The sequence below is a fragment of the Topomyia yanbarensis genome, chromosome 3 (assembly GCF_030247195.1).
Source record: "Topomyia yanbarensis strain Yona2022 chromosome 3, ASM3024719v1, whole genome shotgun sequence".
Taxonomy (NCBI): Eukaryota; Metazoa; Arthropoda; class Insecta; order Diptera; family Culicidae; genus Topomyia; species Topomyia yanbarensis.
The window spans coordinates 29,089,335-29,110,548 of record NC_080672.1 but is presented as its reverse complement, the minus strand read 5'-3'; the positions used below and the strand labels follow the sequence as shown (position 1 = coordinate 29,110,548).

Genomic DNA, 21,214 nt, shown 5'->3' with positions numbered 1-21,214 from the left:
GTTAGAAAGAATAGCCGTTAAAGTGGTAAGCAATCGCCCATTCGATGTGAAAATACGTGGAACTCTATTAACTGACACATTGTAAAAATTTCGCGACTTTGCAGCGAAAATAGCGGGATGATCAAGCGAGTGGATGAATGCAACATTGGGTAGGAGTAGGCCAAATCCACCGCCGGGGACTAGGTCGAGTAGGTCATGTGAAGTGCCAGCGGTGGGTCGTCGGAGCGTCAGCGAACCGGAAGCGCCAGCCCTACCTCGACACCCGAGTGGATCGCAACAAAACTGGGAACTAAATAACTGACACAACGGGCATCGGTATGGGAAGAAATTCCGCCGCCAAGAAACTCTCTGTCGGAATTGGGTTGATTCACCCCTGGTGGTAAACAATCTGAATAGATCGCGACGTAGCTGAATGTCTTGCGGAAACGGGATCTAAATGGCTCACGTAAACAGAAGATAAATAGCTCATCGACACGGGAGCTACAGGCACTATAGGCCAAGCACTTGAATCTTTTAAAACCTTGCTATGAAAAGCACACTAATACACAGACATTATCAGATCTCGACGAAATGGGTCGAATGGTAGATGACACTCGGCACTCCGGATTTCGGTTGAAAAGTCGATTCCTGTACGTTTCATAAATCCGTACGATTATCAGAAGAAGTTTTTAGTTCTCTGATGTGATCCGCAGCCAGATGGGGGGAAATACAAATATTTTGAAGATGTACAAGGAACAAAGCCAAATGATTATCAAGTACAGAGCAAGCAAATCTGCAATTTTTCGAGCACAAGCGATCAACCAAAGCCACCACTTCTTCTTGAGCTTGAAAAATACTGCACATACGTTTAACAGAAAGGGTAAAATTATGTTATCAAATGACATTCAATGTACAAAAGTCCAAAAAAGAACGGATCCATAAAAAGAGTCATTTATGCGCAATCCAAAGGGTCCTTCCAATGATAAGATCAAGCTATTTAAATAACATAATTGCTCATACATATTAAGGCACTGAAGGTTTGTATGAGAAGGGCGTGTCAATCTTTTTAACGCTTGTCAGATCCTGAGCACAAAAAACTATACTATGCCCAAAATGTGCTCGGGGACTGCTGTATATAAAATACCCAATTGTTTCAGCGGAGATCGATAAATACATGGACGAAAACCTTTCGAACCATGCCAGAATGTATTCCAAAACATCAAACTAAAACGTTGTAATCCTGTTTCTTTGCTGCATTATCAAGCAGGGTAATCTTTGATCTGTTTTTATGTTTTACTATTAGTTCCGATTATACCGAAAAAGTACCTATTAAAATTCAGATAAAACTCTTAGCAATGTTTCAAACTGCTAAAGATTTAATGGAACTTGGAAGTTGCTTAAACCGCTATTGGACATTGAATTATTCAGAAAATTACTTAAAACGAGAAGCTTAATTAGCTCTATCTTATACGAACTTTTGATTGACTGGTTGCATGCTGAAATCGCCCTGCAGAAACGAGTACAATCGACGAAAAATGTAATGGGTGAAATTAATTTATTTCCCAAAAAAATGAAACGGGACTAAATTGTTGTTTTAATGAAAAAAATATTTATATTTTTTGCCACGCCTTTTAAAAAAAGTCGTGCTAGAACCTAATTAAAAAAAACTGTTATTATTTGTAATTGGCATTAAAAATATATATAAAAAGAATACCACTAATGCACCGTTGTTGTGCTCGTAAGAAAAAAAATATTCTGATGCATTAGTCCAAAATATATGAGAAATGGCACTACTAATTATACACATTTAATCATCCATCACAACGGCAAACGTAACTATAACAGAAATCATCCATCAATAGCTGTTGATATTTTTTCTGTTCTTTTTTCACATCGTCGTGTGATACAAAAACTTAAAAAAAATTATTAAAATTATTGATAATTACATTCTACATAATTAATGAATGATCAATTAAGTTACAAAATATCTTACATCTACTATTAGTGCATCTTAATGATAATTCCATTTTTTTAGAATCGTTGGGTAGTAAACGAATAAAATGATTTAAGATAATTATAACTAGAATAAAAAGAGATGTAACCCGTCAAGGTAACAATTTAGCACTGGGTGGAAATATACCATCTTTCGGGTATACACTCCGTAGAGTGTATTGTTTACATTACATAATACCCGCAACTGAACTCCGCTAGCGAATGACGGATCCCAATAGTAGCATGTCTGTAATAACATACGTACATGGAACTATTGAGAACCAGAGCTACAGGTCCAAAGCCCTGGTAAAGGAGGATGGTTGTGATGATCCGGGCCGAGATCACCACGTAAAGCAAGGTAGGGCATAACCCCAATTCCAAGGCGTGAAGCGACCCGTGCCGAGGGATGAGTGATCGAGGGGGTGAAAAAGATGCTCGATCGTTAACGGAGGCTGTGGGGTACCTGGGCAACCCCCACAGTAAGCGTCCCTTACCACGCTAATGCGGAGCTCTGGCGTGGCGGACATATATTTCTCGCGCTACTCGTGGGACTATACATGGAGGCAAATAAAAATAAAAACAAACAGACGGAGGTGCCAAACCCCTTCGCAAGAGGTGGTTTGGCGAGGTCTCCCCCCCCGTGGGGAGAGTAGTGGAGCGATGAGTGCTGCACCCGAAAGCACCAGTGACCCCCCAGCAGCGGTAGGCAATACCCCTACCAATGCATCGGAGGGGCCAATAGCTGCGATGCGCAAAGTAGCGAAGCAACTCGATTCTATAATCGACTTCGCTAGCGCAAAGCAGAACATAGCCAAGGAGTTGAAGTTGAGCCTTCTGGAGCTCCGGAAAGCTGTTCGTGTCGCAAGACAGGAACAGCAGGCATATGTTGAGAGGGTGGAATGTCGGGAGAGGCCCGACAGAGAAACCCAGACAGTGGCCTCCAATAGAGAGGAAAGAGAGAAGGTCAATAGAGGTTCACAGACAGTGGCCTTTACCTTCTACGGAGCAGCCACGTCGATCGGAGCGACGACCGAGTTCCCCTCGAAGGGAAAAGGTAAGGGCAATCGCAAGACGGCATCGAATGCGAAGCGCCCTAGGAAGTCGCCAGGAGAGGGTGCCAAAACCGACACCACTCGGCGTGCAACCGTCAAGGTCAAACGCCGCCTGGGTGAGGTAAGCGAGGGCGAGAGTGACCTCGCTGTGGAGAGCGATGGTACCAGCAACCCGACACGACCGGGGCAGGGGGGCTCAAACCCCTGGACGCTGGTTACCAAGAAAAAGCCGGCACCGAAACCGGAGGTACCGCGGCCTGCGAGGAAGGCCAAGGACAGAGGCGAAGCCTTGTGGTTAAAAACCGACAAGGACAAATACGCCGATGTCCTTAAATCGATGAAGGCGGCCGAAAGTCTCTCGGCCCTTGGGCAGGATGTGCGTAGCGTAAGACGCACCAATACGGGAGAGATGCTCCTGGTGCTGAAGCGAGGCGCACAATCAAGTGCAGTATATAAGGCCTTGGCCCAAGAGGTCCTTGGTGAGGGCGCCCAAATCAGGTCGCTAGGTGCGGAAACAACTCTCCAGTGCAAGCACTTGGACGAGTTCGCGACCGCAGAAGACGTCGTCGCAGCCGTCAAGGAGCAATGCGGCGTCACAATCGAGCGGGCCTCTGTGCGATTGAGGGACGGACCCTCTGGCACCCAAGTAGCCTACCTCAGGCTACTGAATGCGGATGCCAAAAAGGTAACCGAGAAAGGGAAGCTGAAGATCGGCTGGTCGGTATGCCCTATTAGTATACCCCAGCCGCCTTCAGTGGACAGGTGCTATCGGTGCCTAGAATCCGGCCATAAAGCTTACGAATGCAAAGGCATAGACAGGAGCAAGCTATGTCGTCGATGCGGCGAGGAGGGGCATAAAGAGCGGGGGTGCACTAAGGCATATAAGTGCCTTATCTGCACCGCTAAGAAGCAAGCCCATAAACATGCTATGGGCGGACCTTCGTGTCCCTTCGGCGAGTTAAATAAGAAGAAGCCGTGAGAGTCACACAGCTAAATCTTAACCATTGTGCAGCAGCCCAACAGCTGCTGTGGCAGTCGGTCTCGGAGTCGAGGACAGATGTCGCCCTCTTATCAGACCCGTACAGCATCCCTGCCGGCAACGGCAATTGGGTGTCGGACGGGTCTGGAATGGTGGCAATCTGTACAACGGGAAGGTTCCCGGTTCAAGAGGTAATACACCCCTCCGCCGAGGGTGTGGCGATTGCCAAGATCAATGGTGTGTTCTATTGCAGCTGCTACGCCCCACCAAGGTGGCCAATAGAACAGTTCTATCAGATGATCGACAGGCTCTCGTCGGACCTCGTGGGCCGGAAACCGGTAGTAATAGCGGGAGACTTCAACGCTTGGGCAGTGGAGTGGGGCAGCCGCTGTACAAATAGCAGGGGTCAAGCGCTAATGGAAGCGTTTGCGAAACTCGATACTGTGCTAGCTAATGATGGCTCCGCTAGTACATTCCGTAGAAACGGAGTGGAGGCGTGGATTGATTTGACCTTTGCCAGCCCGAGTCTGGCTCCAGGCATGGAATGGAGGGTAGACGAAGGCTACACCCATAGCGATCATTTAGCAATCCGCTTTAAGATCAACTATGGTGTGCAGCATCCGAGGGCGGGAGATCCCTGTCAGGTACGCGGGTGGAAGTCCAATCACTTCGACAGCGAAGCTTTCACCGCGGCCCTGGGACTGGAGGCCAACACCGACAGTCTAAGCGGGGATGCGCTGGTAGCTGTTCTATCACGCGCGTGCGACGCCACTATGCCGAGAAAAACATTGCCAAGAAACGGTAGATGCCCGGTATACTGGTGGAGTGCCGAGATTGCAGCTCTACGGTCAGCCTGTCTCAGAGCTAGACGTAGGATGCAAAGAGCTCGCACCGAGGATGCAAGAGAGAACCGCCGTGAAGTGTTTCGAGCTGCGAAATTAGCCCTTAACAAGGCTATTAAAAGCAGCAAGAGAGCGTGTTTCGACAACCTGTGTGAGAGTGCCAACGCGAATCCGTGGGGTGACGCCTACCGGATTGTGATGGCCAAGACCAAAGGGGGCTCCTCACCCCCAGAACGGTCTCCGGACCGGTTGGCAACGATTATCGAAGTACTCTTCCCGTCTCGAGCCACAAGCCCCTGGCCACCTGCACTACGAGACAGTGCGGGCACGGTCGAAATGGTGGCTCCAGTGACGAATGAAGAACTACTCGCAGTGGCTAAATCCCTAGCAATGAACAAAGCTCCAGGGCCGGATGGAGTTCCAAACAACGCTCTCAAGGCAGCGATCATAGCGAACCCGAACATGTTCAGGCTAGCTATGCAGAGATGCCTTGACGAGTGCCGTTTCCCCGATAGATGGAAAAGGCAGAAACTGGTGCTGTTGCCGAAGCCCGGGAAGCCGCCAGGCGACCCATCGGCGTACAGACCAATCTGTCTGATAGACACGACTGGCAAACTGCTTGAGAGGATCATCCTCAACAGGCTCACCCCGTACGCGGAAGGTACGGACGGTCTGTCAAGCAACCAGTTTGGCTTTCGAAAGGGTAAGTCCACAGTGGACGCTCTCAACTCAGTGATAAATACTGCCGAGATAGCGATCCAACGAAAAAGGCGAGGTATTCGATACTGTGCGTTAGTGACACTTGACGTGAAGAACGCATTCAACAGCGCAAGCTGGGATGCCATCGCGCTCTCGTTACACCGGCTTAGCCTACCGGTGGGTCTGTACCGGATCCTGGAAAGTTACTTCCAAAACCGCGTACTGATATACGAGACCGATGCCGGTCAGAAAAGGGTTCCGATTACCGCCGGAGTCCCGCAGGGCTCGATCCTAGGCCCGGTGCTATGGAACCTCATGTATGACGGGGTTCTGAGACTGAAGTTCCCTCCTGGGGTCAAGATCGTCGGCTTTGCCGACGACGTAACCTTGGAGGTCTACGGGGAGTCAATTCCTGAGGTAGAACTAACCGCAGAACACGCGATTAGCACGGTGGAAGAATGGATGAGCGCGAGAGGCCTGGAGCTCGCTCATCATAAGACGGAGGTAGTTATCGTCAACAACCGCAAGTCGGCACAACATGCAGTTATCCATGTGGGAGAAGTCGCGATCACTTCACAGCGAAGTCTGAAGTCTCTCGGAGTCATTATAGACGACAAGCTGACCTTCGGCAGCCATGTCGACTATACGTGCAAGAGAGCGTCGACTGCTGTTGCGGCACTATCGAGAATGATGTCCAACAGCTCAAAGGTGTGCGCCAGTAGACGTAGGCTACTGGCAGGCGTTGCCGTATCTATCCTCAGGTACGGCGGCCCGTCATGGTCAAGAGCACTGAGGGTAACCAGTTACCTACAGAAACTGGAGAGCACCTACCGCGTGATGTGCCTCAGAGTGATATCTGCCTACCGCACGGTATCACACGATGCATCCTGCGTGATAGCGAGCATGATGCCAGTCGGGCTGGTCATTCGGGAAGATGAGGAGTGCTTTGAGCTACGTGGAAATAGGGGAGCCCGCGAGCGCACCAGGGTGACCTCGGTCGCCAGATGGCAGCGTGAGTGGGACAACTCCTCGAAAGGTAGGTGGACCCACCGGCTGATACCTAGCATATCGAGCTGGGTGGGAAGACCCCATGGGGAAGTTCACTTCCACCTGACACAATTCCTGTCAGGCCATGGCTGTTTCCGTCAGTACCTCCACAGGTTCGGACACGCGGAGGTCCCAGTCTGCCCGGACTGCCCAGGTGTAGATGAAACTGCCGAACACATACTGTTCGTATGTCATCGGTTCGACGTCGAAAGAAGAGCAATGCTTGACGTCTGTGGCTGGGACACAACCCCGGATACCCTTATTCAGCGGATGTGTCAAACGGTGGAGAAGTGGAACGCAGTCTCGGCTGCTACCATCCAGATTGCCAGTAGGCTACAGGTAATCTGGCGAACCGAGCAACAGACGGCGGGCACGGCTAACTAGTGATTGGTTAGTTGGACCGAAAAAGGCCAAGCGCAAAATAAGAGAGTGAATGGTCTGTTCATGCCGAGGTAGGTTGGCGCAGCGAATGGCAACCGCGTAAGGGGTAAACCCAGCCACCCCGAAGCAAGACAGAAGAGTGAGTGTATAGGCGTATAAGTGGACTGCCTCATGCCAAGACGGGAGGGTCGTAGCGTAGTATGTTGGAACTAAGCTATCGATGCCTCATGGCGTGGCAGAGGAGTGAAAGGGTGAGCATCCAAGTCAGTCTCACACTGCATGTTAAGGGTGAGCATAAAAGTCAGCCTCACAGGTTGGTAGAGGCTAGCACAAAAGTCAGCCTAGCAAGGAATGAAAAAGGTGAGCACAAAAGTCAGCCTCGCATGGTATGTCAGAAGTGGGGCCTAAGAAAAATGTCCCACATGGGATGCCAGAGGGAGTGACAAAGGTACAATAGAGTGGCACGATTGAGAGTGAATCAGGTGATAGGGTGAGCACCCAAGTCAGCCTCACATGGATGGGTAGGGCGAGCACAAAAGTAAGCCTAGCAAGGAATGAGTAAGGTGAGCACACAAGTCAGCCTCGCATGGAACGTAAAAGGTGAGCACAAAAGTCAGCCTCATGTGGGAGTGTTTGAGAGTGAATCAAAGTGTGATTGAGAGAGCACCCAAGTAAGCCTCATACAGGATGTATGATCGCGTGAGTGAGAGTGAATGAGTACAATTAGTACAGCCATCCCCCCAGAAGTAATACCGAGAGGTAGTTCCTGGGAGGAATGATGGCGGAGCCCAATGGAGTTTAGTCGGTATTAATGGCTGGTCACCATTCGAGTCCGACACGCCCCCAGTGCACCCCGTGTGGTAGATTGGACCCTACCGTTAGCACGTGTACTGGGCTAGGACATAAAGGTCTTCTCCATTGTAAAAAAAAAAAAAAAAAAATACCCGCAACTGTGCCTTAAGATCGTTCAGTTTTCCTTATAAATTTTGTTCATTTTCGCGTTTGTGAACAGTCTTGTTCGTGCAGATAGGTGTAGAAAATTTTGTTGAACATTTGTGTATAAATAAGTGTGCTGACTATGCTGCGCATCGAGATGACAGTTATGAGGCGAGGCGGTTGAACGATTCGTTTTGGTCGTAAGGAGGGAGACCAACTTTTAGATAGTGACAGACCACGGCACCGAAAAGACGCCCCGATTAGTTTTGCGTGCGTGTGTTTTTTTTTTGACAGTTTCCCGCCACAATAACTAGTGCGGTGAAGTGCGTGTGTGCGACGGTGGAAATACCCGACGAAAAGTACCGACACGGTGTTTGGGTACTCGTGTGTGTGTGTGTGTGTGTGTGTGTGTGTGTGTGTGTGTGTGTGTATGTGTGTGTGGTGTTGGTTCGCCGAAGTGGGACAGCTTACCGTAAAGGAGCATTCTCGCGTCCCCGGCTAAAACCCAATGAACCGAACACTGACCGTTCTCGCAATAGAGGAATAGTCGGACGAGCCTACCTCTCCTCTATAGCTAATAACCAAGAAGAACGAAGCAGGGCGGACAAAGGGTCCCCCTGGGAAGATCACTGCGGTGACTTCCGGGATCGTTTACGATGAGTAGACGATTCGGTGATTTTCCACCACCGTCGCTTGGGAGGTTCCAACAAAGGAGCCAAGCTTACCTCCCTTGTTAAAAGACAAGGACCGCTGCCTGATCAGCCAACGAAGATAAGACCGAAGAAGAACGCGGTCGTTATTGACCCGGTCGATCGGAAAGCCGATTAATTATCAGCGTAGAGCAGTGAAGGGAGAGTGGACGCAGCGAATAAAAGTCGATAAATCTATTAGTTTATTTGTTTGTTTGTCATTTGTTATTTGTTGTTTTACCAAAATCCAAAAGTCTTGGTAGAAGCATCTAACCCGCCCTGACCAAAGGGTCTGACAGGCAAATCAGAGCCCGAGTGGTAGCCAAACTGCTACTTACAAAGTATAAATTAAACTATTCACTGTTTGATATATTTCTATTCGTGTTGCTGTTGATTTTTTGAAATATCTGGTAAAATCATTGATTCGTGAAGTGGAACAATTGTTGAAGGTGCATATGAAGCTCAACATTGCAGAAGTGACAACTGTGCAATTCCACCATCCACATACTGATTATGTTCAAAATTATTAGTCACGCAGAATCATTTGCTTCGCAGAACAACTTGAAACACGTCATCGAATGTAATGACATTGTACCTAGCATCCCAGCATATAGAGATTAGAGACAATGACACTATTGAAGTAAAGCGTAAAGCTACATGACCTGGCACGGAGTACTAAATAATGCTGGTATTATCAAATAAAACATGTCATTTTCCCCCACCCAACCCTCAACAACCCTGACCCTCAACATAGTATAGGGCGTTATCTACGATCCCGACACAAAAGACGTAGAAGAAGCTAGACTCCTGGAAGAGCTGAAGGCTCAGGGAGGTAGGCGAATATCAAAAACACTCGACGGTAAGCCGTCCAACACAACAGGTTATTCTATCATTCTCTGGTTCTATCGTTCCGCAGCACGTATACATTGGTCTACTTCGCACCAGTATCCGCCCGTACTACCCACTACCGATGATGTGCTTCAAGTGCGGGCGCTGGCACGGCAGTCGCTTCTGCCCTAACTTCTGCTTGAGCTACAGCGAACAACATGAAACATCAAAGGAAAACCCATGTGTCAACCCAAGCCTTTACATCAACTGCGGATAAGGAAACACGACGCGGAGCAAGAAGTGTCCCAAATTTCTTGAGGAGGAAATGATTATCAAAGCAAAAATCGTACAATCAACTCACCTTTCCCGAAGTCAGGGGCGACATTATGGAGCCATTTCGAATCGACTTTTTATACAAGCTTGCATACAATAAACTATTCGTTTCGAGATGCGTAATACCACTCCAAAGTTCTAGTAACCAAACGACCACAAAGCCCGAGCGGCACCAAGCCCACCAAAGGAAATACCAAGGATGACGAAAGGACACAATCATAGCCCAGCTACAGAAAGAGCTAGCAACCCTGAAGGAAAGCAAAACTCAAAGCGCAGATGACAATAAAAACCAGGTAATTAACTGCTGAAAAAATAGTTACATAACCAAGGTGGTTCGTTTCCAGAGATAGCGCTGCTGACGAATCACTGATAAGGGACGTGGGCGAAAATAGCTGACCACCACTTGTTTCAAAAGTGAAGGATTTTTATGGCACACAAACCAGGCTAGTATGAATGACATTTAAACAATTATATTAGAAAATTCTGTATTTGCTTCAAAATAATATTTTTTAAAAATATTTATAATATAATTTTGGAAATATTGCATCAAAAAAAGAGCTTTAAACGTTCACAACCTTTTTCGAATATTATTTAAACTCAAGTGTAATCATTTTGTAGTTAATAATGAATCTCACGACATTGACAAAAACATTGTGGTTTGAATCTATTTGTTTTCAAACTGCTATCATGGTTATTGATCGAGCATTGTAGATTCCCAATGAGAGTTTAAATTGACAGAAAATAGATCGACTTATTTGCTAACATCGAACGATCAAAAACCTCTTACGCAATTCTTTATGGTTCTATTGATATTGGTCATAATTCAATAATGATTATTATTCGTTAATATGTTTTTTTGAAAACCTACACCATCCCAATAACCGAAATGATTGAATAAAAAATCGATCAATTTACTCTAATTCCGTACTGTATGAATAATTCAACACTCCACCGCGTTGTCAGAATAAGAACCACTTCAACTCAAAACAGAAGAACTAAAACCATTTACTCATTTCGGACGAAATTCTTCACAGCCCGCCCACATAAACATCTCCAAAATAGTCACACTTCCGCTCACAAGGCGGCTATTTCACGGAACTGACTCAGTAATAGCCCGTCCACGTTCCGATCCTATCGTACCGTCAAGATCTTCCTACTTACGGAGAGATCAAGAACACGCTCAGCCAACTCATTCCTTGACAATCGCCCCCGCTTGCTCACGGCCGTGGAACTATCGCGCATTTTAATAGGCTAACACTTTTTTTATTACATCATAGACCCCGACTGGCACGGTCTGCTTTGCCAAACACGCGTGAGTTTAGCGCAATCAGATCCTCGTGATGGGGTTTTCGTTTGCATGCTCGGGATAGGCCTACTGAGTTGGTGAATTGAAATTCCATTTCCCCGGTGACATGTGCTGTTTATTAAGTGCTATTCGCCACATTCTAGCGGGGAATCCGCCGATGAAATTGTACCTACTAGCGAGTTAGGTACAGAATACATCCACGCCCAGAATTGCGTGGCGAGTAAGTTTTATAGCGAGCTAAATTCTTGTTATGTAAATTTGCATCTTCTTTTGGGTGTGGGCAGGTCACGCTTACAGCTAGGCGGAGAGAAGGTCGCGAAACCGAAGCACCGCGATCGAAACAAACAACCAGCTTATCTGGCACAGTTCCACGCATTGCAGCGCGGAGCCTCGACGGGGCACGAATGACGTAAGGCGGCACTGTGAATTGTCAACTGTCGTCAGAGCTAACAAATTGTGCTAAAATGGAACGGACGCTTCCGCATATGCACATACACACACACGCTGTGCCCACATACTGAATCATTTCTACAGGTTAGGTGTTAGAACTGTTCGCTTGTCGGTTGATTTGTTACTTTTAAATAGTAAAAAGCTGCCATATTAATATCAGAAAAGCTGTCAACAATTATTCGGTTAGCAAACATTTAAGCAGCCTAATTGTAATTTGAAGAAGCTTGTAAATAGTGTGATGGTAAGTAAAAATTTAGACAAACCAATTCGTTTAACATGTACGTCCCGATTGAAGGAAACGCTACGTGGTCCACTATTGCCAGAAGGGGTCAAATTGATGTTGTTGTTGTTGCTACTGCTGCCGTTGGGTATCTGATGAGGGAGCGTGGATGCTATCGGGGAAGCAACATCCGTCATTCTGAACCCGAACCGGTTGTTGAAACTACAACTACTACTAAAGCTACCACCTGCACGGACCGCCGCATGCTTCTACGTGTGCGCCTTTTTGGGCCTACTTAGCACAAATAGGACATGCAGGAGCATGATAGAAGAACTTGACCGGAAAGCACAGCACACTTAGCTACAAACTACTTGTACTTTGAAAGTCGGTTTAAGACCGTGCATTCATAAACTAAATTTATTAGTCAATACATCCGCATCTGAAAACTGAGCAAGAAAGAATAATTTTGATAGGATTTTTGTGAATGTGTAGGTTTACAGATTAGAAAAAAAGTTGTTGGATTAGTTGTATGAAGTAAATTTACACATCAAATCGCATTTCTTTTTAACATACCTTCTTCAAAGTGTAGTGAATAATATTTAGAATTCCGGTAAATGACTTCAGATGGATTTGTAATGGGTGATTGAAAACAATTAAACCTGTTTTAACACATCGCGGTGCACTTGTGCCTTGCTCAATCATGAACACTAGGATTTCATTGTTCTTTATATTCATTGTAAACTTTCAAATGTATACATAATATGACAACTATAAACAAGAAAGGAAATCAATATTCGAGTTCTAAAATTTGGTAAAAAAGAAAGAGGCTCAATCGAAAATTTGAGCCATCAGAACCAGTAATCGGCGACCACACGCCACAACCCGTAACTCTGGAACCGGAAATCGGATCGAGATGAAATTTCATAGCCATTTACGAAGATAAACCAATTTTCATTTAAGACTAAGCCAAATCGGTCAAGCCATTTCCGAGAAACCAATGTGACTGTTATTCTGAATTCAGATACTTCCGTCAGGGCTTCCGGAACCGATAATCAATGTGGCCAAAGAGACTTTGAATGGCTGTTAGTGATCTAATTATACAAATCCAAGCAGTTGTAGTCACATTTTGGAAAACAAAAATCAACGTTTCACATTCATCGCAGAATTTGTTAAAATTCGAATTTGCTGCATAATTGTACTTATCACCCATGTTCTATCTTTCATTTGAGACCAAATTTGTGAAAATCGGTTCAGCCATCTCTGAGTAAATTGAGTGACATTTTTGGTCAAATACATACACAGACTCATATACATACACACATAGTAAAGGATCCGAAATCAAACAGCAGTGAGAGCGAGGGGAACGTCACTTCAGAATAATTGATATATTCTGTTTCATTTTGATTGAATTAGTATTTTTTTCGGCAATTTTAGAAAATTTTAACAATTTTTCATCAAATCGACTATTGCTAAAAAATTTGAAAAAATTACAACAAATCTATCCAATCTCAATCCAATTTTGCTCGAATTTCGACAGATTTGATGTAACTGGCAACTTTGCATGCTCGATTATCGAATCTTTTTACAATACTGGCAACAAAATTTATTTTTTTTGTTTTGATTTGTTCCTGCAGTTATGCTGCTGGCAATGTTTTATTTTGATTTCATCGAGCACTGAAACTGTAAAAACGTGATATTCGAGCAATTCATTTTATTTTTCATGTCACATTTCAAACCATCCTCAGACATTCCAAACTATTATCAACTAATGTCGGAAATTAGAATCCATTCCGAATTAACCAATGCCAGGAGCGGATTCAGAAAAAAAATTCGGAGGGGGTCCGAAATTTCGAATTTGAAATGTTCATTGTACAATACGTAAAATGTAATTTAATTAAAATCCGTTTTGGTGGTCGAATCTGGTTTGGAATGATTTTGATTGTAGGACTATTTTAAAATTTCTCAAGAAGTTAAAAAATTTCGGGGGGGGGGGGCCTCCCACTGGATCCGCCACTGACCAATGCCCATCTTTTCAATCGAATCATAATTTTAAATTATAAGTTCATTTCATCAACAAATCACGGAGTGTCGTCCCCCTCGAGTGAGAGCTTTGTGCCCGGAGGCATCCATCCAATGGAAGAACCTGTATGAAATATCCTCACCAGAAGAGCTTAGAGAAGCTCTGAAAGAACAGTGCCAGCTTGGAGAAGTGCAGATGACGATCCGAATGAGGAAGAGACCTTTTGGCACGCAATCGGCTTCGGTTAGGCTTCCAGTCGAAGCTGCAAAGAAGGCACTTAAAACCAGGATGATCAAAGTTGGCTGATCGGCACGTCCACTGAGTGTCTCCTAGCGACCGGAAAGGTGTTTCAAGTGTCAAGAATTCATCTACCTGGCTAGAAACTCTAATGGACCTGACAGGAGCAAATTATGCAGAAGGTGCGGTGAAGAGGCAAAAGACTGTCGACAGGCTCCGAGTTGTCTGATCTTTGCAAACGAAGAAGGTAACAACTGCGTTACAGGAGGCCCACGATGGACGGTCTTACAACAAGCGACTGTACCGAAGTGGAGGTAACGTAAATCAAGCTCAACCAGGGCCGGCGGAAAGCGTGGGTAGTATGGGTAGTACTACCCACTCGAAAATAACCGAGTGGGTAATTACCCACTCGAAATTTTGAACCATTTCAAAAAATTTAGATGTGCAACGCATGTATCTTGCACTACACACATTTGAAAAGATCTATGTACCACAATTCCATTTGCATAAACGAACGTGATTTAATGTAAATGTATTGTAAGCGTGTGCATTGCGAAAAGGGAAAAAATCCTTACTAATGGACCCCTCACCCTATGCTTTCTACCCACTCGGGCGTAAAGTGTTTCGCCGCCCCTGAGCTCAACCACTGTGACACAGCACAACACTTGCTGCGGCAATCTGTAGCGGAGTCTTAATGCGATGTAGCTATCATTTCGGTGCCTTACCGTTATCCCTGCCGGCGATGGAAAATGGGTATCAGATAACGCAAAATCAGCGGCAATTTGGACGACGTGAAGATATCCACTTCAGGAAGTGGTTTATCGTGCAGATGAAAGCTTTCTAATCGCCAAAATCAATGGAGTCCTCTTCTGCAGCTGCTACGCACCTTGGAGGTGGACAACCGATCGATTCCCAGAAATGCTCGAAAAACTGACAGAAGAGCTTATCGATCGAAGACCAGTCATTATAGTAGACGATTTCAACGCTTGGGCAGTAGAATGGGGCAGTCGCTTCACCAACTCAAGGGGGAGTAGTCTACTCAACGCCTTTGCAAAGCTGAACGTAGATGTTGTTAAAGATGGTACAACCAGTACCTACCGCCGGGAAGGTCAAGGATCAGTCATTAACGTTATCATCTGCAGCCCGGGCTGGTTGGAAGTTTGATTTGTAGAGTGTGCGAGGGGTACCCCCTCAGCGATTATTAAACGGTCCAGTAGACTAACGAAAGTAATAGACAGTCGGAAGCGCGTGTGAGCCAATCTAACGAACGGAGGTGGAAAACAACAAAGTTCGACAAGAGAGTCTTCGTCGAAGCGTTGAGGCGTGAGAGCAATCACCTTAACTTCTGTGCAGATGACGTGATAACGGCAGTATCAAGAGCGTGCGATGTAACCATGCCAAGAGATGGTCAACTAATGTACAGTCACCAGTCTTCTGATGGAACTCGGCTATTACCGACCTACGTGCATGTTGCCACCGAGCCCGGAGGAAAAGGCAAAGAGTCCTCAACGTCGCTGAAAGAACTGCTCTAAGAGCAAAGTATAAGGCGGGAAGAGCCGCACTTAATAAAGAAATCAATCTTAGTAAAAAAAATCTGCCTAGAGGAGCTTTACCGCAACGCCACTTCAAATCCGAGAATCGACATCTATAGAGTTGCCATAGCAAAGATATGAGGACTGGCCTCCCATGTCATACGGGACTCAGTACCACTATGAAGCCGAAGTCCGGAAACCAACGGGTTGCTGATAGTGGTGGCAAAAGCCATGAGAATCAAGAAGGCCCCGGAACCAGACTGTTTCCCCAAGGAAAATAGCCTATCCAACATGCAGTTCAGTTTCCGGAAAGGTAGATCCACTGTGGACGCCATACGAACGGTCGTGGAAACTATGTATGCTACTCAGAAGCAAAAGAAAGGAGGAAACCGTTACTGCGGAGTGGTTACACTGTACGTAAAAAACGCCTTGAACAACGCTATTTGGGCTGCAATCGCCGATTCGCTGCACAGACTGAGAGTTCCCTAGTACCTCTGTAGAACTCTGAGGAACTATTTTCAGAACCGGCAACTGATCTACGAAACTGACGCTGGAAAAAGAAGTGTAGTCGTAACAGTGGGCTTTCCCCAGGGCTTCATGCTAGGTCAAACTCCTTGGAATGCTATGTACGACGGGGTGTTAAAACTAAGCCTCCCCAGAGGCGCGCAGATTGTCGGTTTTGCGGACGATGTGGTGCTCCTAGTGATCGGCGAATCAGTAGAGGAAGTAGAAGTACTCGCAGTGGAGGCGATAGATGTTGTGGAAGACTGGATGTGCGAGAAGAAGCTGGCATTAGCTCACCACAAAACCGAGATGGTTTTGATAAACAACCGAAGAGCAGTGCAGCAAGCGTGAATTTCGGTCTGAGTGTATCATCCACTCAAATCGGCGATCAGTAGCAGTTATAGACGACTACTGACGAGTGTCTTCACATCGGTGCTCAATAACACATCTCGGCTGAACAGCACTTTCAGGCTGATGGTCATGCGGGTGTCTAATGCGTATCAAATTATCTCGTTAGAGGTACCCTACATGATAACTAGACGGATTCCCACAAACCTTCTACTCGAAGAAGATAGCGAGTGTTATAGGGATCAAAGCACTAGAGGTGTAGAGGAGTTTACGGAGGAGCCGAGCCGATACCTTAAGCAAGTGGCAACATCAATGAGATAGTGCAGTAAACTCATAGACTAATTCCATGCTTGTCGGTGTAGGTGACCAGAGCGCACGGTGAACAGTTCTTGCCTGGACATGGCTGTTTCAAGTAGTATCCGAATAGGTTCGGCCACGCGAGATTGCCGTTCTGCATCGCGTGCGGTGATGAAGGAGAAAACGTCTAAGTACGTGGTCTTCGAATGCCTACGATGCAAAACAAAATGAGAACCATTGTCGGTGAGGTCGTTAACATGAACAATATTGTCCAATAAATGTGCAAAGAAAAATAGGACGCGGTGCACAGAACAGTCGCCAAGATTATGTCAGCGTTGCAACGAAGATGGCGAGAGGAGCAACGAGCACCAACAGAGCAATACACGGCTTCGAGTCGTCGAGGAACCGATGAACCGGAAGTTACACTCCAACTGGAATCGCTGGACCGACCTTGGCACTCGACAAGTCACTCTGCTGAAGAGAGATACAGTAGACCAGCCGCCGCGAGCGGAGTAGGCTAGATCCATCGTCGGGGACTAGATCGAACGCATGCATCGGCGACGATAGGTCGTTGAAGCACGTGAGAACCGGAAGTCATTCTCCCCCGGAATCGCAGGACTGATTTCGGAACCTATCCGACCAGCATCGAGATAACGGTTTTGAGATAACTTTCAGCGTCGGGGAATTTCTCCGTCGGAGTAGGCTAGCCCCACCGCCGGAGACTAGTTCAAGTAGATCAAGAAGTAGCACCGGCAGATAGTCGTCGGGACGCCTGTGAACTGAAAGTCACCCTTCACCCAGAATCACAGGACCGACATCGGTATCTGCCCGGGTAGCATCCATTTCGGAAGTTCTACCACTGCTGGAGTAATCTTCATCGGAGAAGGTAAGATCCACCGTCGGAGAATATCCCGAGTAGTCCGCAGCGAATCGCCAGCTTGAATCGTCGGGGTACCAGTGAACCGGACGCAATCCTCCACCAGAAATTGCAGGACGAATCTCGGCATTCTGCCGGACTGTATCGAAGCAAGAATAACGCGTCCATCAACTGTTGCGGGAGACATTCTTTCGTCGAGGAACTCACCGCCGAGATAGGCTAGCTCAACGGTCAGAGACTACGCCAAATAGCACCGAACGCGACAAACCACCAGTATAGGGTCGTCGGAGCACCAGTGAACCGGAAGCCACCCTCCAACCGGAATCGATGGATCGACAACGGCAACCAACTGATCAATGCAGAGAAGAGCGCATGAAGAATATCATGCCATGCAGGACTGATATGACGGTTATGAGATCAGCGTACTAGTACGACTAGCTAGACCTGCAGTCAAGTGAAGTGCATGGGCACAACCTCTCCCCAAGGTAGTCATTTCAAATGGAATCCGGGGTCAGGCAAATATCGGGCTCCTTGGTGGTGGTTAAAGGAGTAGGGTTCAGAGTTACCTTTTCTGTTCAGAGCTCCTTACTCTGGCAAACGATGGACGAAATCGGTAGAATGGTTTAACTACTGCACGTCGGCGTAAAAGCTGACGTTTAGTAGTTAAACCATGACGTTACTTTGATTGCAGAGCTTTGATAACGCTAACTGGGCAGCTTCCCCATTCATGAGGTGGTAGAACGCTTATACGAGGGCTTCGTGATCGCCACCGCTGAGGACGCTCCTCCAAGGTGGACAGTGGAGCAGTTCAGCCTAATTCTGGAGCAGTTAACCGATCGGTCGGAAGCCGGTAGTCATTGGTGGTGACTTCAACGCCTGGGCTGTGGAGTAGGGCAGTAGAGTAACCAACTCAAGAGGGTGTATCCTGCAGAAAGCTATAGCGAAGTTAGCCGTGCGAAGGTTCTTTTAGCGCATTTCGGAGAGACGGTGGATGCGGCTGACCTAACAAGAAGGATTGTGACGGCTTGTGACGCCACAATGCCGCGAAAACTGGAACCACACAATAGACGGCGTCCAGCTTATTGGTGGAACGAGACGCTTAGTACGCTACGCACTGTTTGTCTCAGCGCCAAAAGACGGGCTCAGAAAGCAGTATCGGAGCCAAATAGAGAGGAGCGCAAGGAAGTATTTCGGGAAGCTGGGGCCACTTCGAAACGGAAGATCAAGCCTAGCAAGTCAGATTGCAAGGATCTGTGCCGAGAAGTAGACGCCAATCGCTGAGGCGACGCGTACCAAGTAGTGATGGCGAAAATGAGGGGTCTGTCGGCTTCAGCCGAAATGTGCCCGGTTAAGCTGAAGATAATCGTTGAGGGTCTCTTCTCTAAGCACGATCTAACTACCTAACCACCGACACCGTACGGCGAAGAAGAAGGAGCAAACACGGACGATCGGCAAGTGACTAACAATGTGCAGACAGAAGCATCGAAGCGGCTGAATTCAAAGAAAGCTTCCGGTCATGATTGAATAGCAAACGTGGTGCTGAAAGCTGCGGTCCTGGTGTATCCGGACATTCCCCGAAATGTTGAAGGTACAGAAGCTGGTGCTGCTGCCAAAGCCAGGGGCTTCCAGCCTCGTATAGAACTATGTTTGTTGGATACACTCGGAAACTGCTGGAAAGAATCATAATATGTTGACGAAATTCACGGAAGGCGAGCGCGGACTGTCCAAGATGCAGTTCGGATTCCGCAAAGGAGCATCGACAGTAAATGCAATTCGGACAGTGATCGAGAGTGCCGAGAAGGCATCTAAACAGAAGCGTAAAGGAGATCAATACTGCGCTGTGGTTACGATAGATGTGATGAACGCATTTAACAGCGCCAGTTGGAAATGCATCGCCGCAGCGCTGTACATAATGAGGGTCTCCGACTATCTATCCAGATACTGAGGAGCTACTTCCAGAGCAGAGTGCTGATGTATGAGACGAACGAAGGGCAAAAGTCAATGCGAGTCACAGCGGGCGTTTCTTCATTCTAGGACACTTTGGAACGGGATGTATGATGGGATTTTGACCCGGCGGCTGCCACAGAAAGTGAAAATCGTAAGTTTCGCGGACGATGTGTCACCAACGGCGAAAGGTAAGACGCTTGAAGAAGTGGAGGTGTCGGTTACGGAGACAATAGACGCGATCGAGAGCTGGATGAAGGATCAAACTGCAAATAGGTCACCACAATACGGGGTTGTTGTTAGTCAATAACTGCAAAGTAGTTCAGCGGATGCAGATCGACTTCGGAGGGCACGTGATTGCATCGAAGCGTGCACTGAAGCAATTGGGAGTGATGATCGACGACCGGTTGAGCTTCAACAACTACGTCGACTACACCTGCGAAAAGTCAGCGAAGGCAACGAACGCAATAGCGAAAATCATGCTTAACGTCGGCGGTCCGAAAAGTAGCACGAGGCGTCTGCTATCTACTGTTTCGTCATCGATATACCGACATGGAGTTCCTGTTTGGGGTGCTGCGCTGAAAACCAAGCAGAACCGTCAAAAGCTTAATATAACATTCTTGCTGATGGCCGTACAAGTCGCAAATGCGTACAGAACAATGTCGTCAAGGCAGTATGCGTTATAGCCGGGATGATTGCCATATGCATCTCTCTGGCTGAGGACGTGGAATGCTACCAGTGGAGAAATGCACGTAATGCAAGAAGGCTGGTTCGAGCGGGATCGTTAGCTAAGTGGCAACAGTGATTACGAGTAGACTCTCCGAGCTGCAGAGGAAGTGGTGAAGGGACCAACAAAATTGCGCCATTGGCTAGAAAGTCGCCGTAAAACCACACATCAGGTTTCGAGAGAAATTCCGCCGCCGGGGAACTCTCCCTCGGTGTAGACTAGGTGGACCGCCGGAGACCAATCGAGTAGTACGCGACATAGCAACGGGTTCGAGTCGTCGGGGCGCCAATGAGTCGGACGTCAAGATTCACCGGAATCGCCGGACCGACCTCGACAGTGAGTAGGCTAGATCCACCGCCGGGGACTAGACCGTGTAGATCGCGTCGTAGCTAGTGGGTCGTTGGGGCGCCAATGAACCGGAAGCTACGCTCCACCCGGAATCGCTGGATGGACCTCAGCACCTACTGGCTGGCCCGTTGATTAGGCTAGGTCCATCGCCGGGGACTAAATCGAGTAGATCGGGACGAAGCGGGGAGCTAAATGGCTAACGGAAACGAACATCGGTATCGGGAGAAATCTACCGCTAGCTTTCGGGAGAACCTCTCTTGCCGAGGAATTCTTCGTCGGAATAGGCTAGATCTATCGTCGGGGACTAGACCGAGTAGTTCGCGAACATGATTTTATTAAAGTCGGGAGCTTAATGGCTCATCGGGGAAGCGGGGCGGAACTGAACGAGAGGGAAACCAAAAAGCCAAAAGGAATTGCAGTGCTAAATGGTACTGGACAGGGAGCTAAAGGGCTCAATAAGTTGTGGGGCTAAAACCAAAGAATCGGTATCGTGAAAATTTCCTTCGCCGGGGAACTCTCCATCGGCGTAAGTTAGATTCACCGCCTGACTGATTAGACTGAGCAGACCGCGACGAGACACCACCAGTCGTGGGTCGTCGGGGTACCAGCGAATCGGACATGCTTTTCTGCCAGAATCGCCGAACTGA

General features: G+C 47.2%; 1 protein-coding gene across 2 annotated transcripts in view; it reads right to left on the bottom strand.

Annotated features, from left to right (window-relative positions):
• Window positions 1-21,214, bottom strand: part of LOC131688775 (serine/arginine repetitive matrix protein 1) — a 107,097-nt gene that overhangs the window by 8,721 nt on the left and 77,162 nt on the right. For both annotated transcript variants that reach the window (XM_058973289.1, XM_058973287.1), the window contains one exon: window positions 11,777-12,179. In XM_058973289.1, coding sequence (XP_058829272.1) covers window positions 11,777-11,930 — 154 coding nt within the window. In that variant the 5' untranslated portion in view covers window positions 11,931-12,179. The remainder of the gene's footprint in view (window positions 1-11,776; window positions 12,180-21,214) is intronic.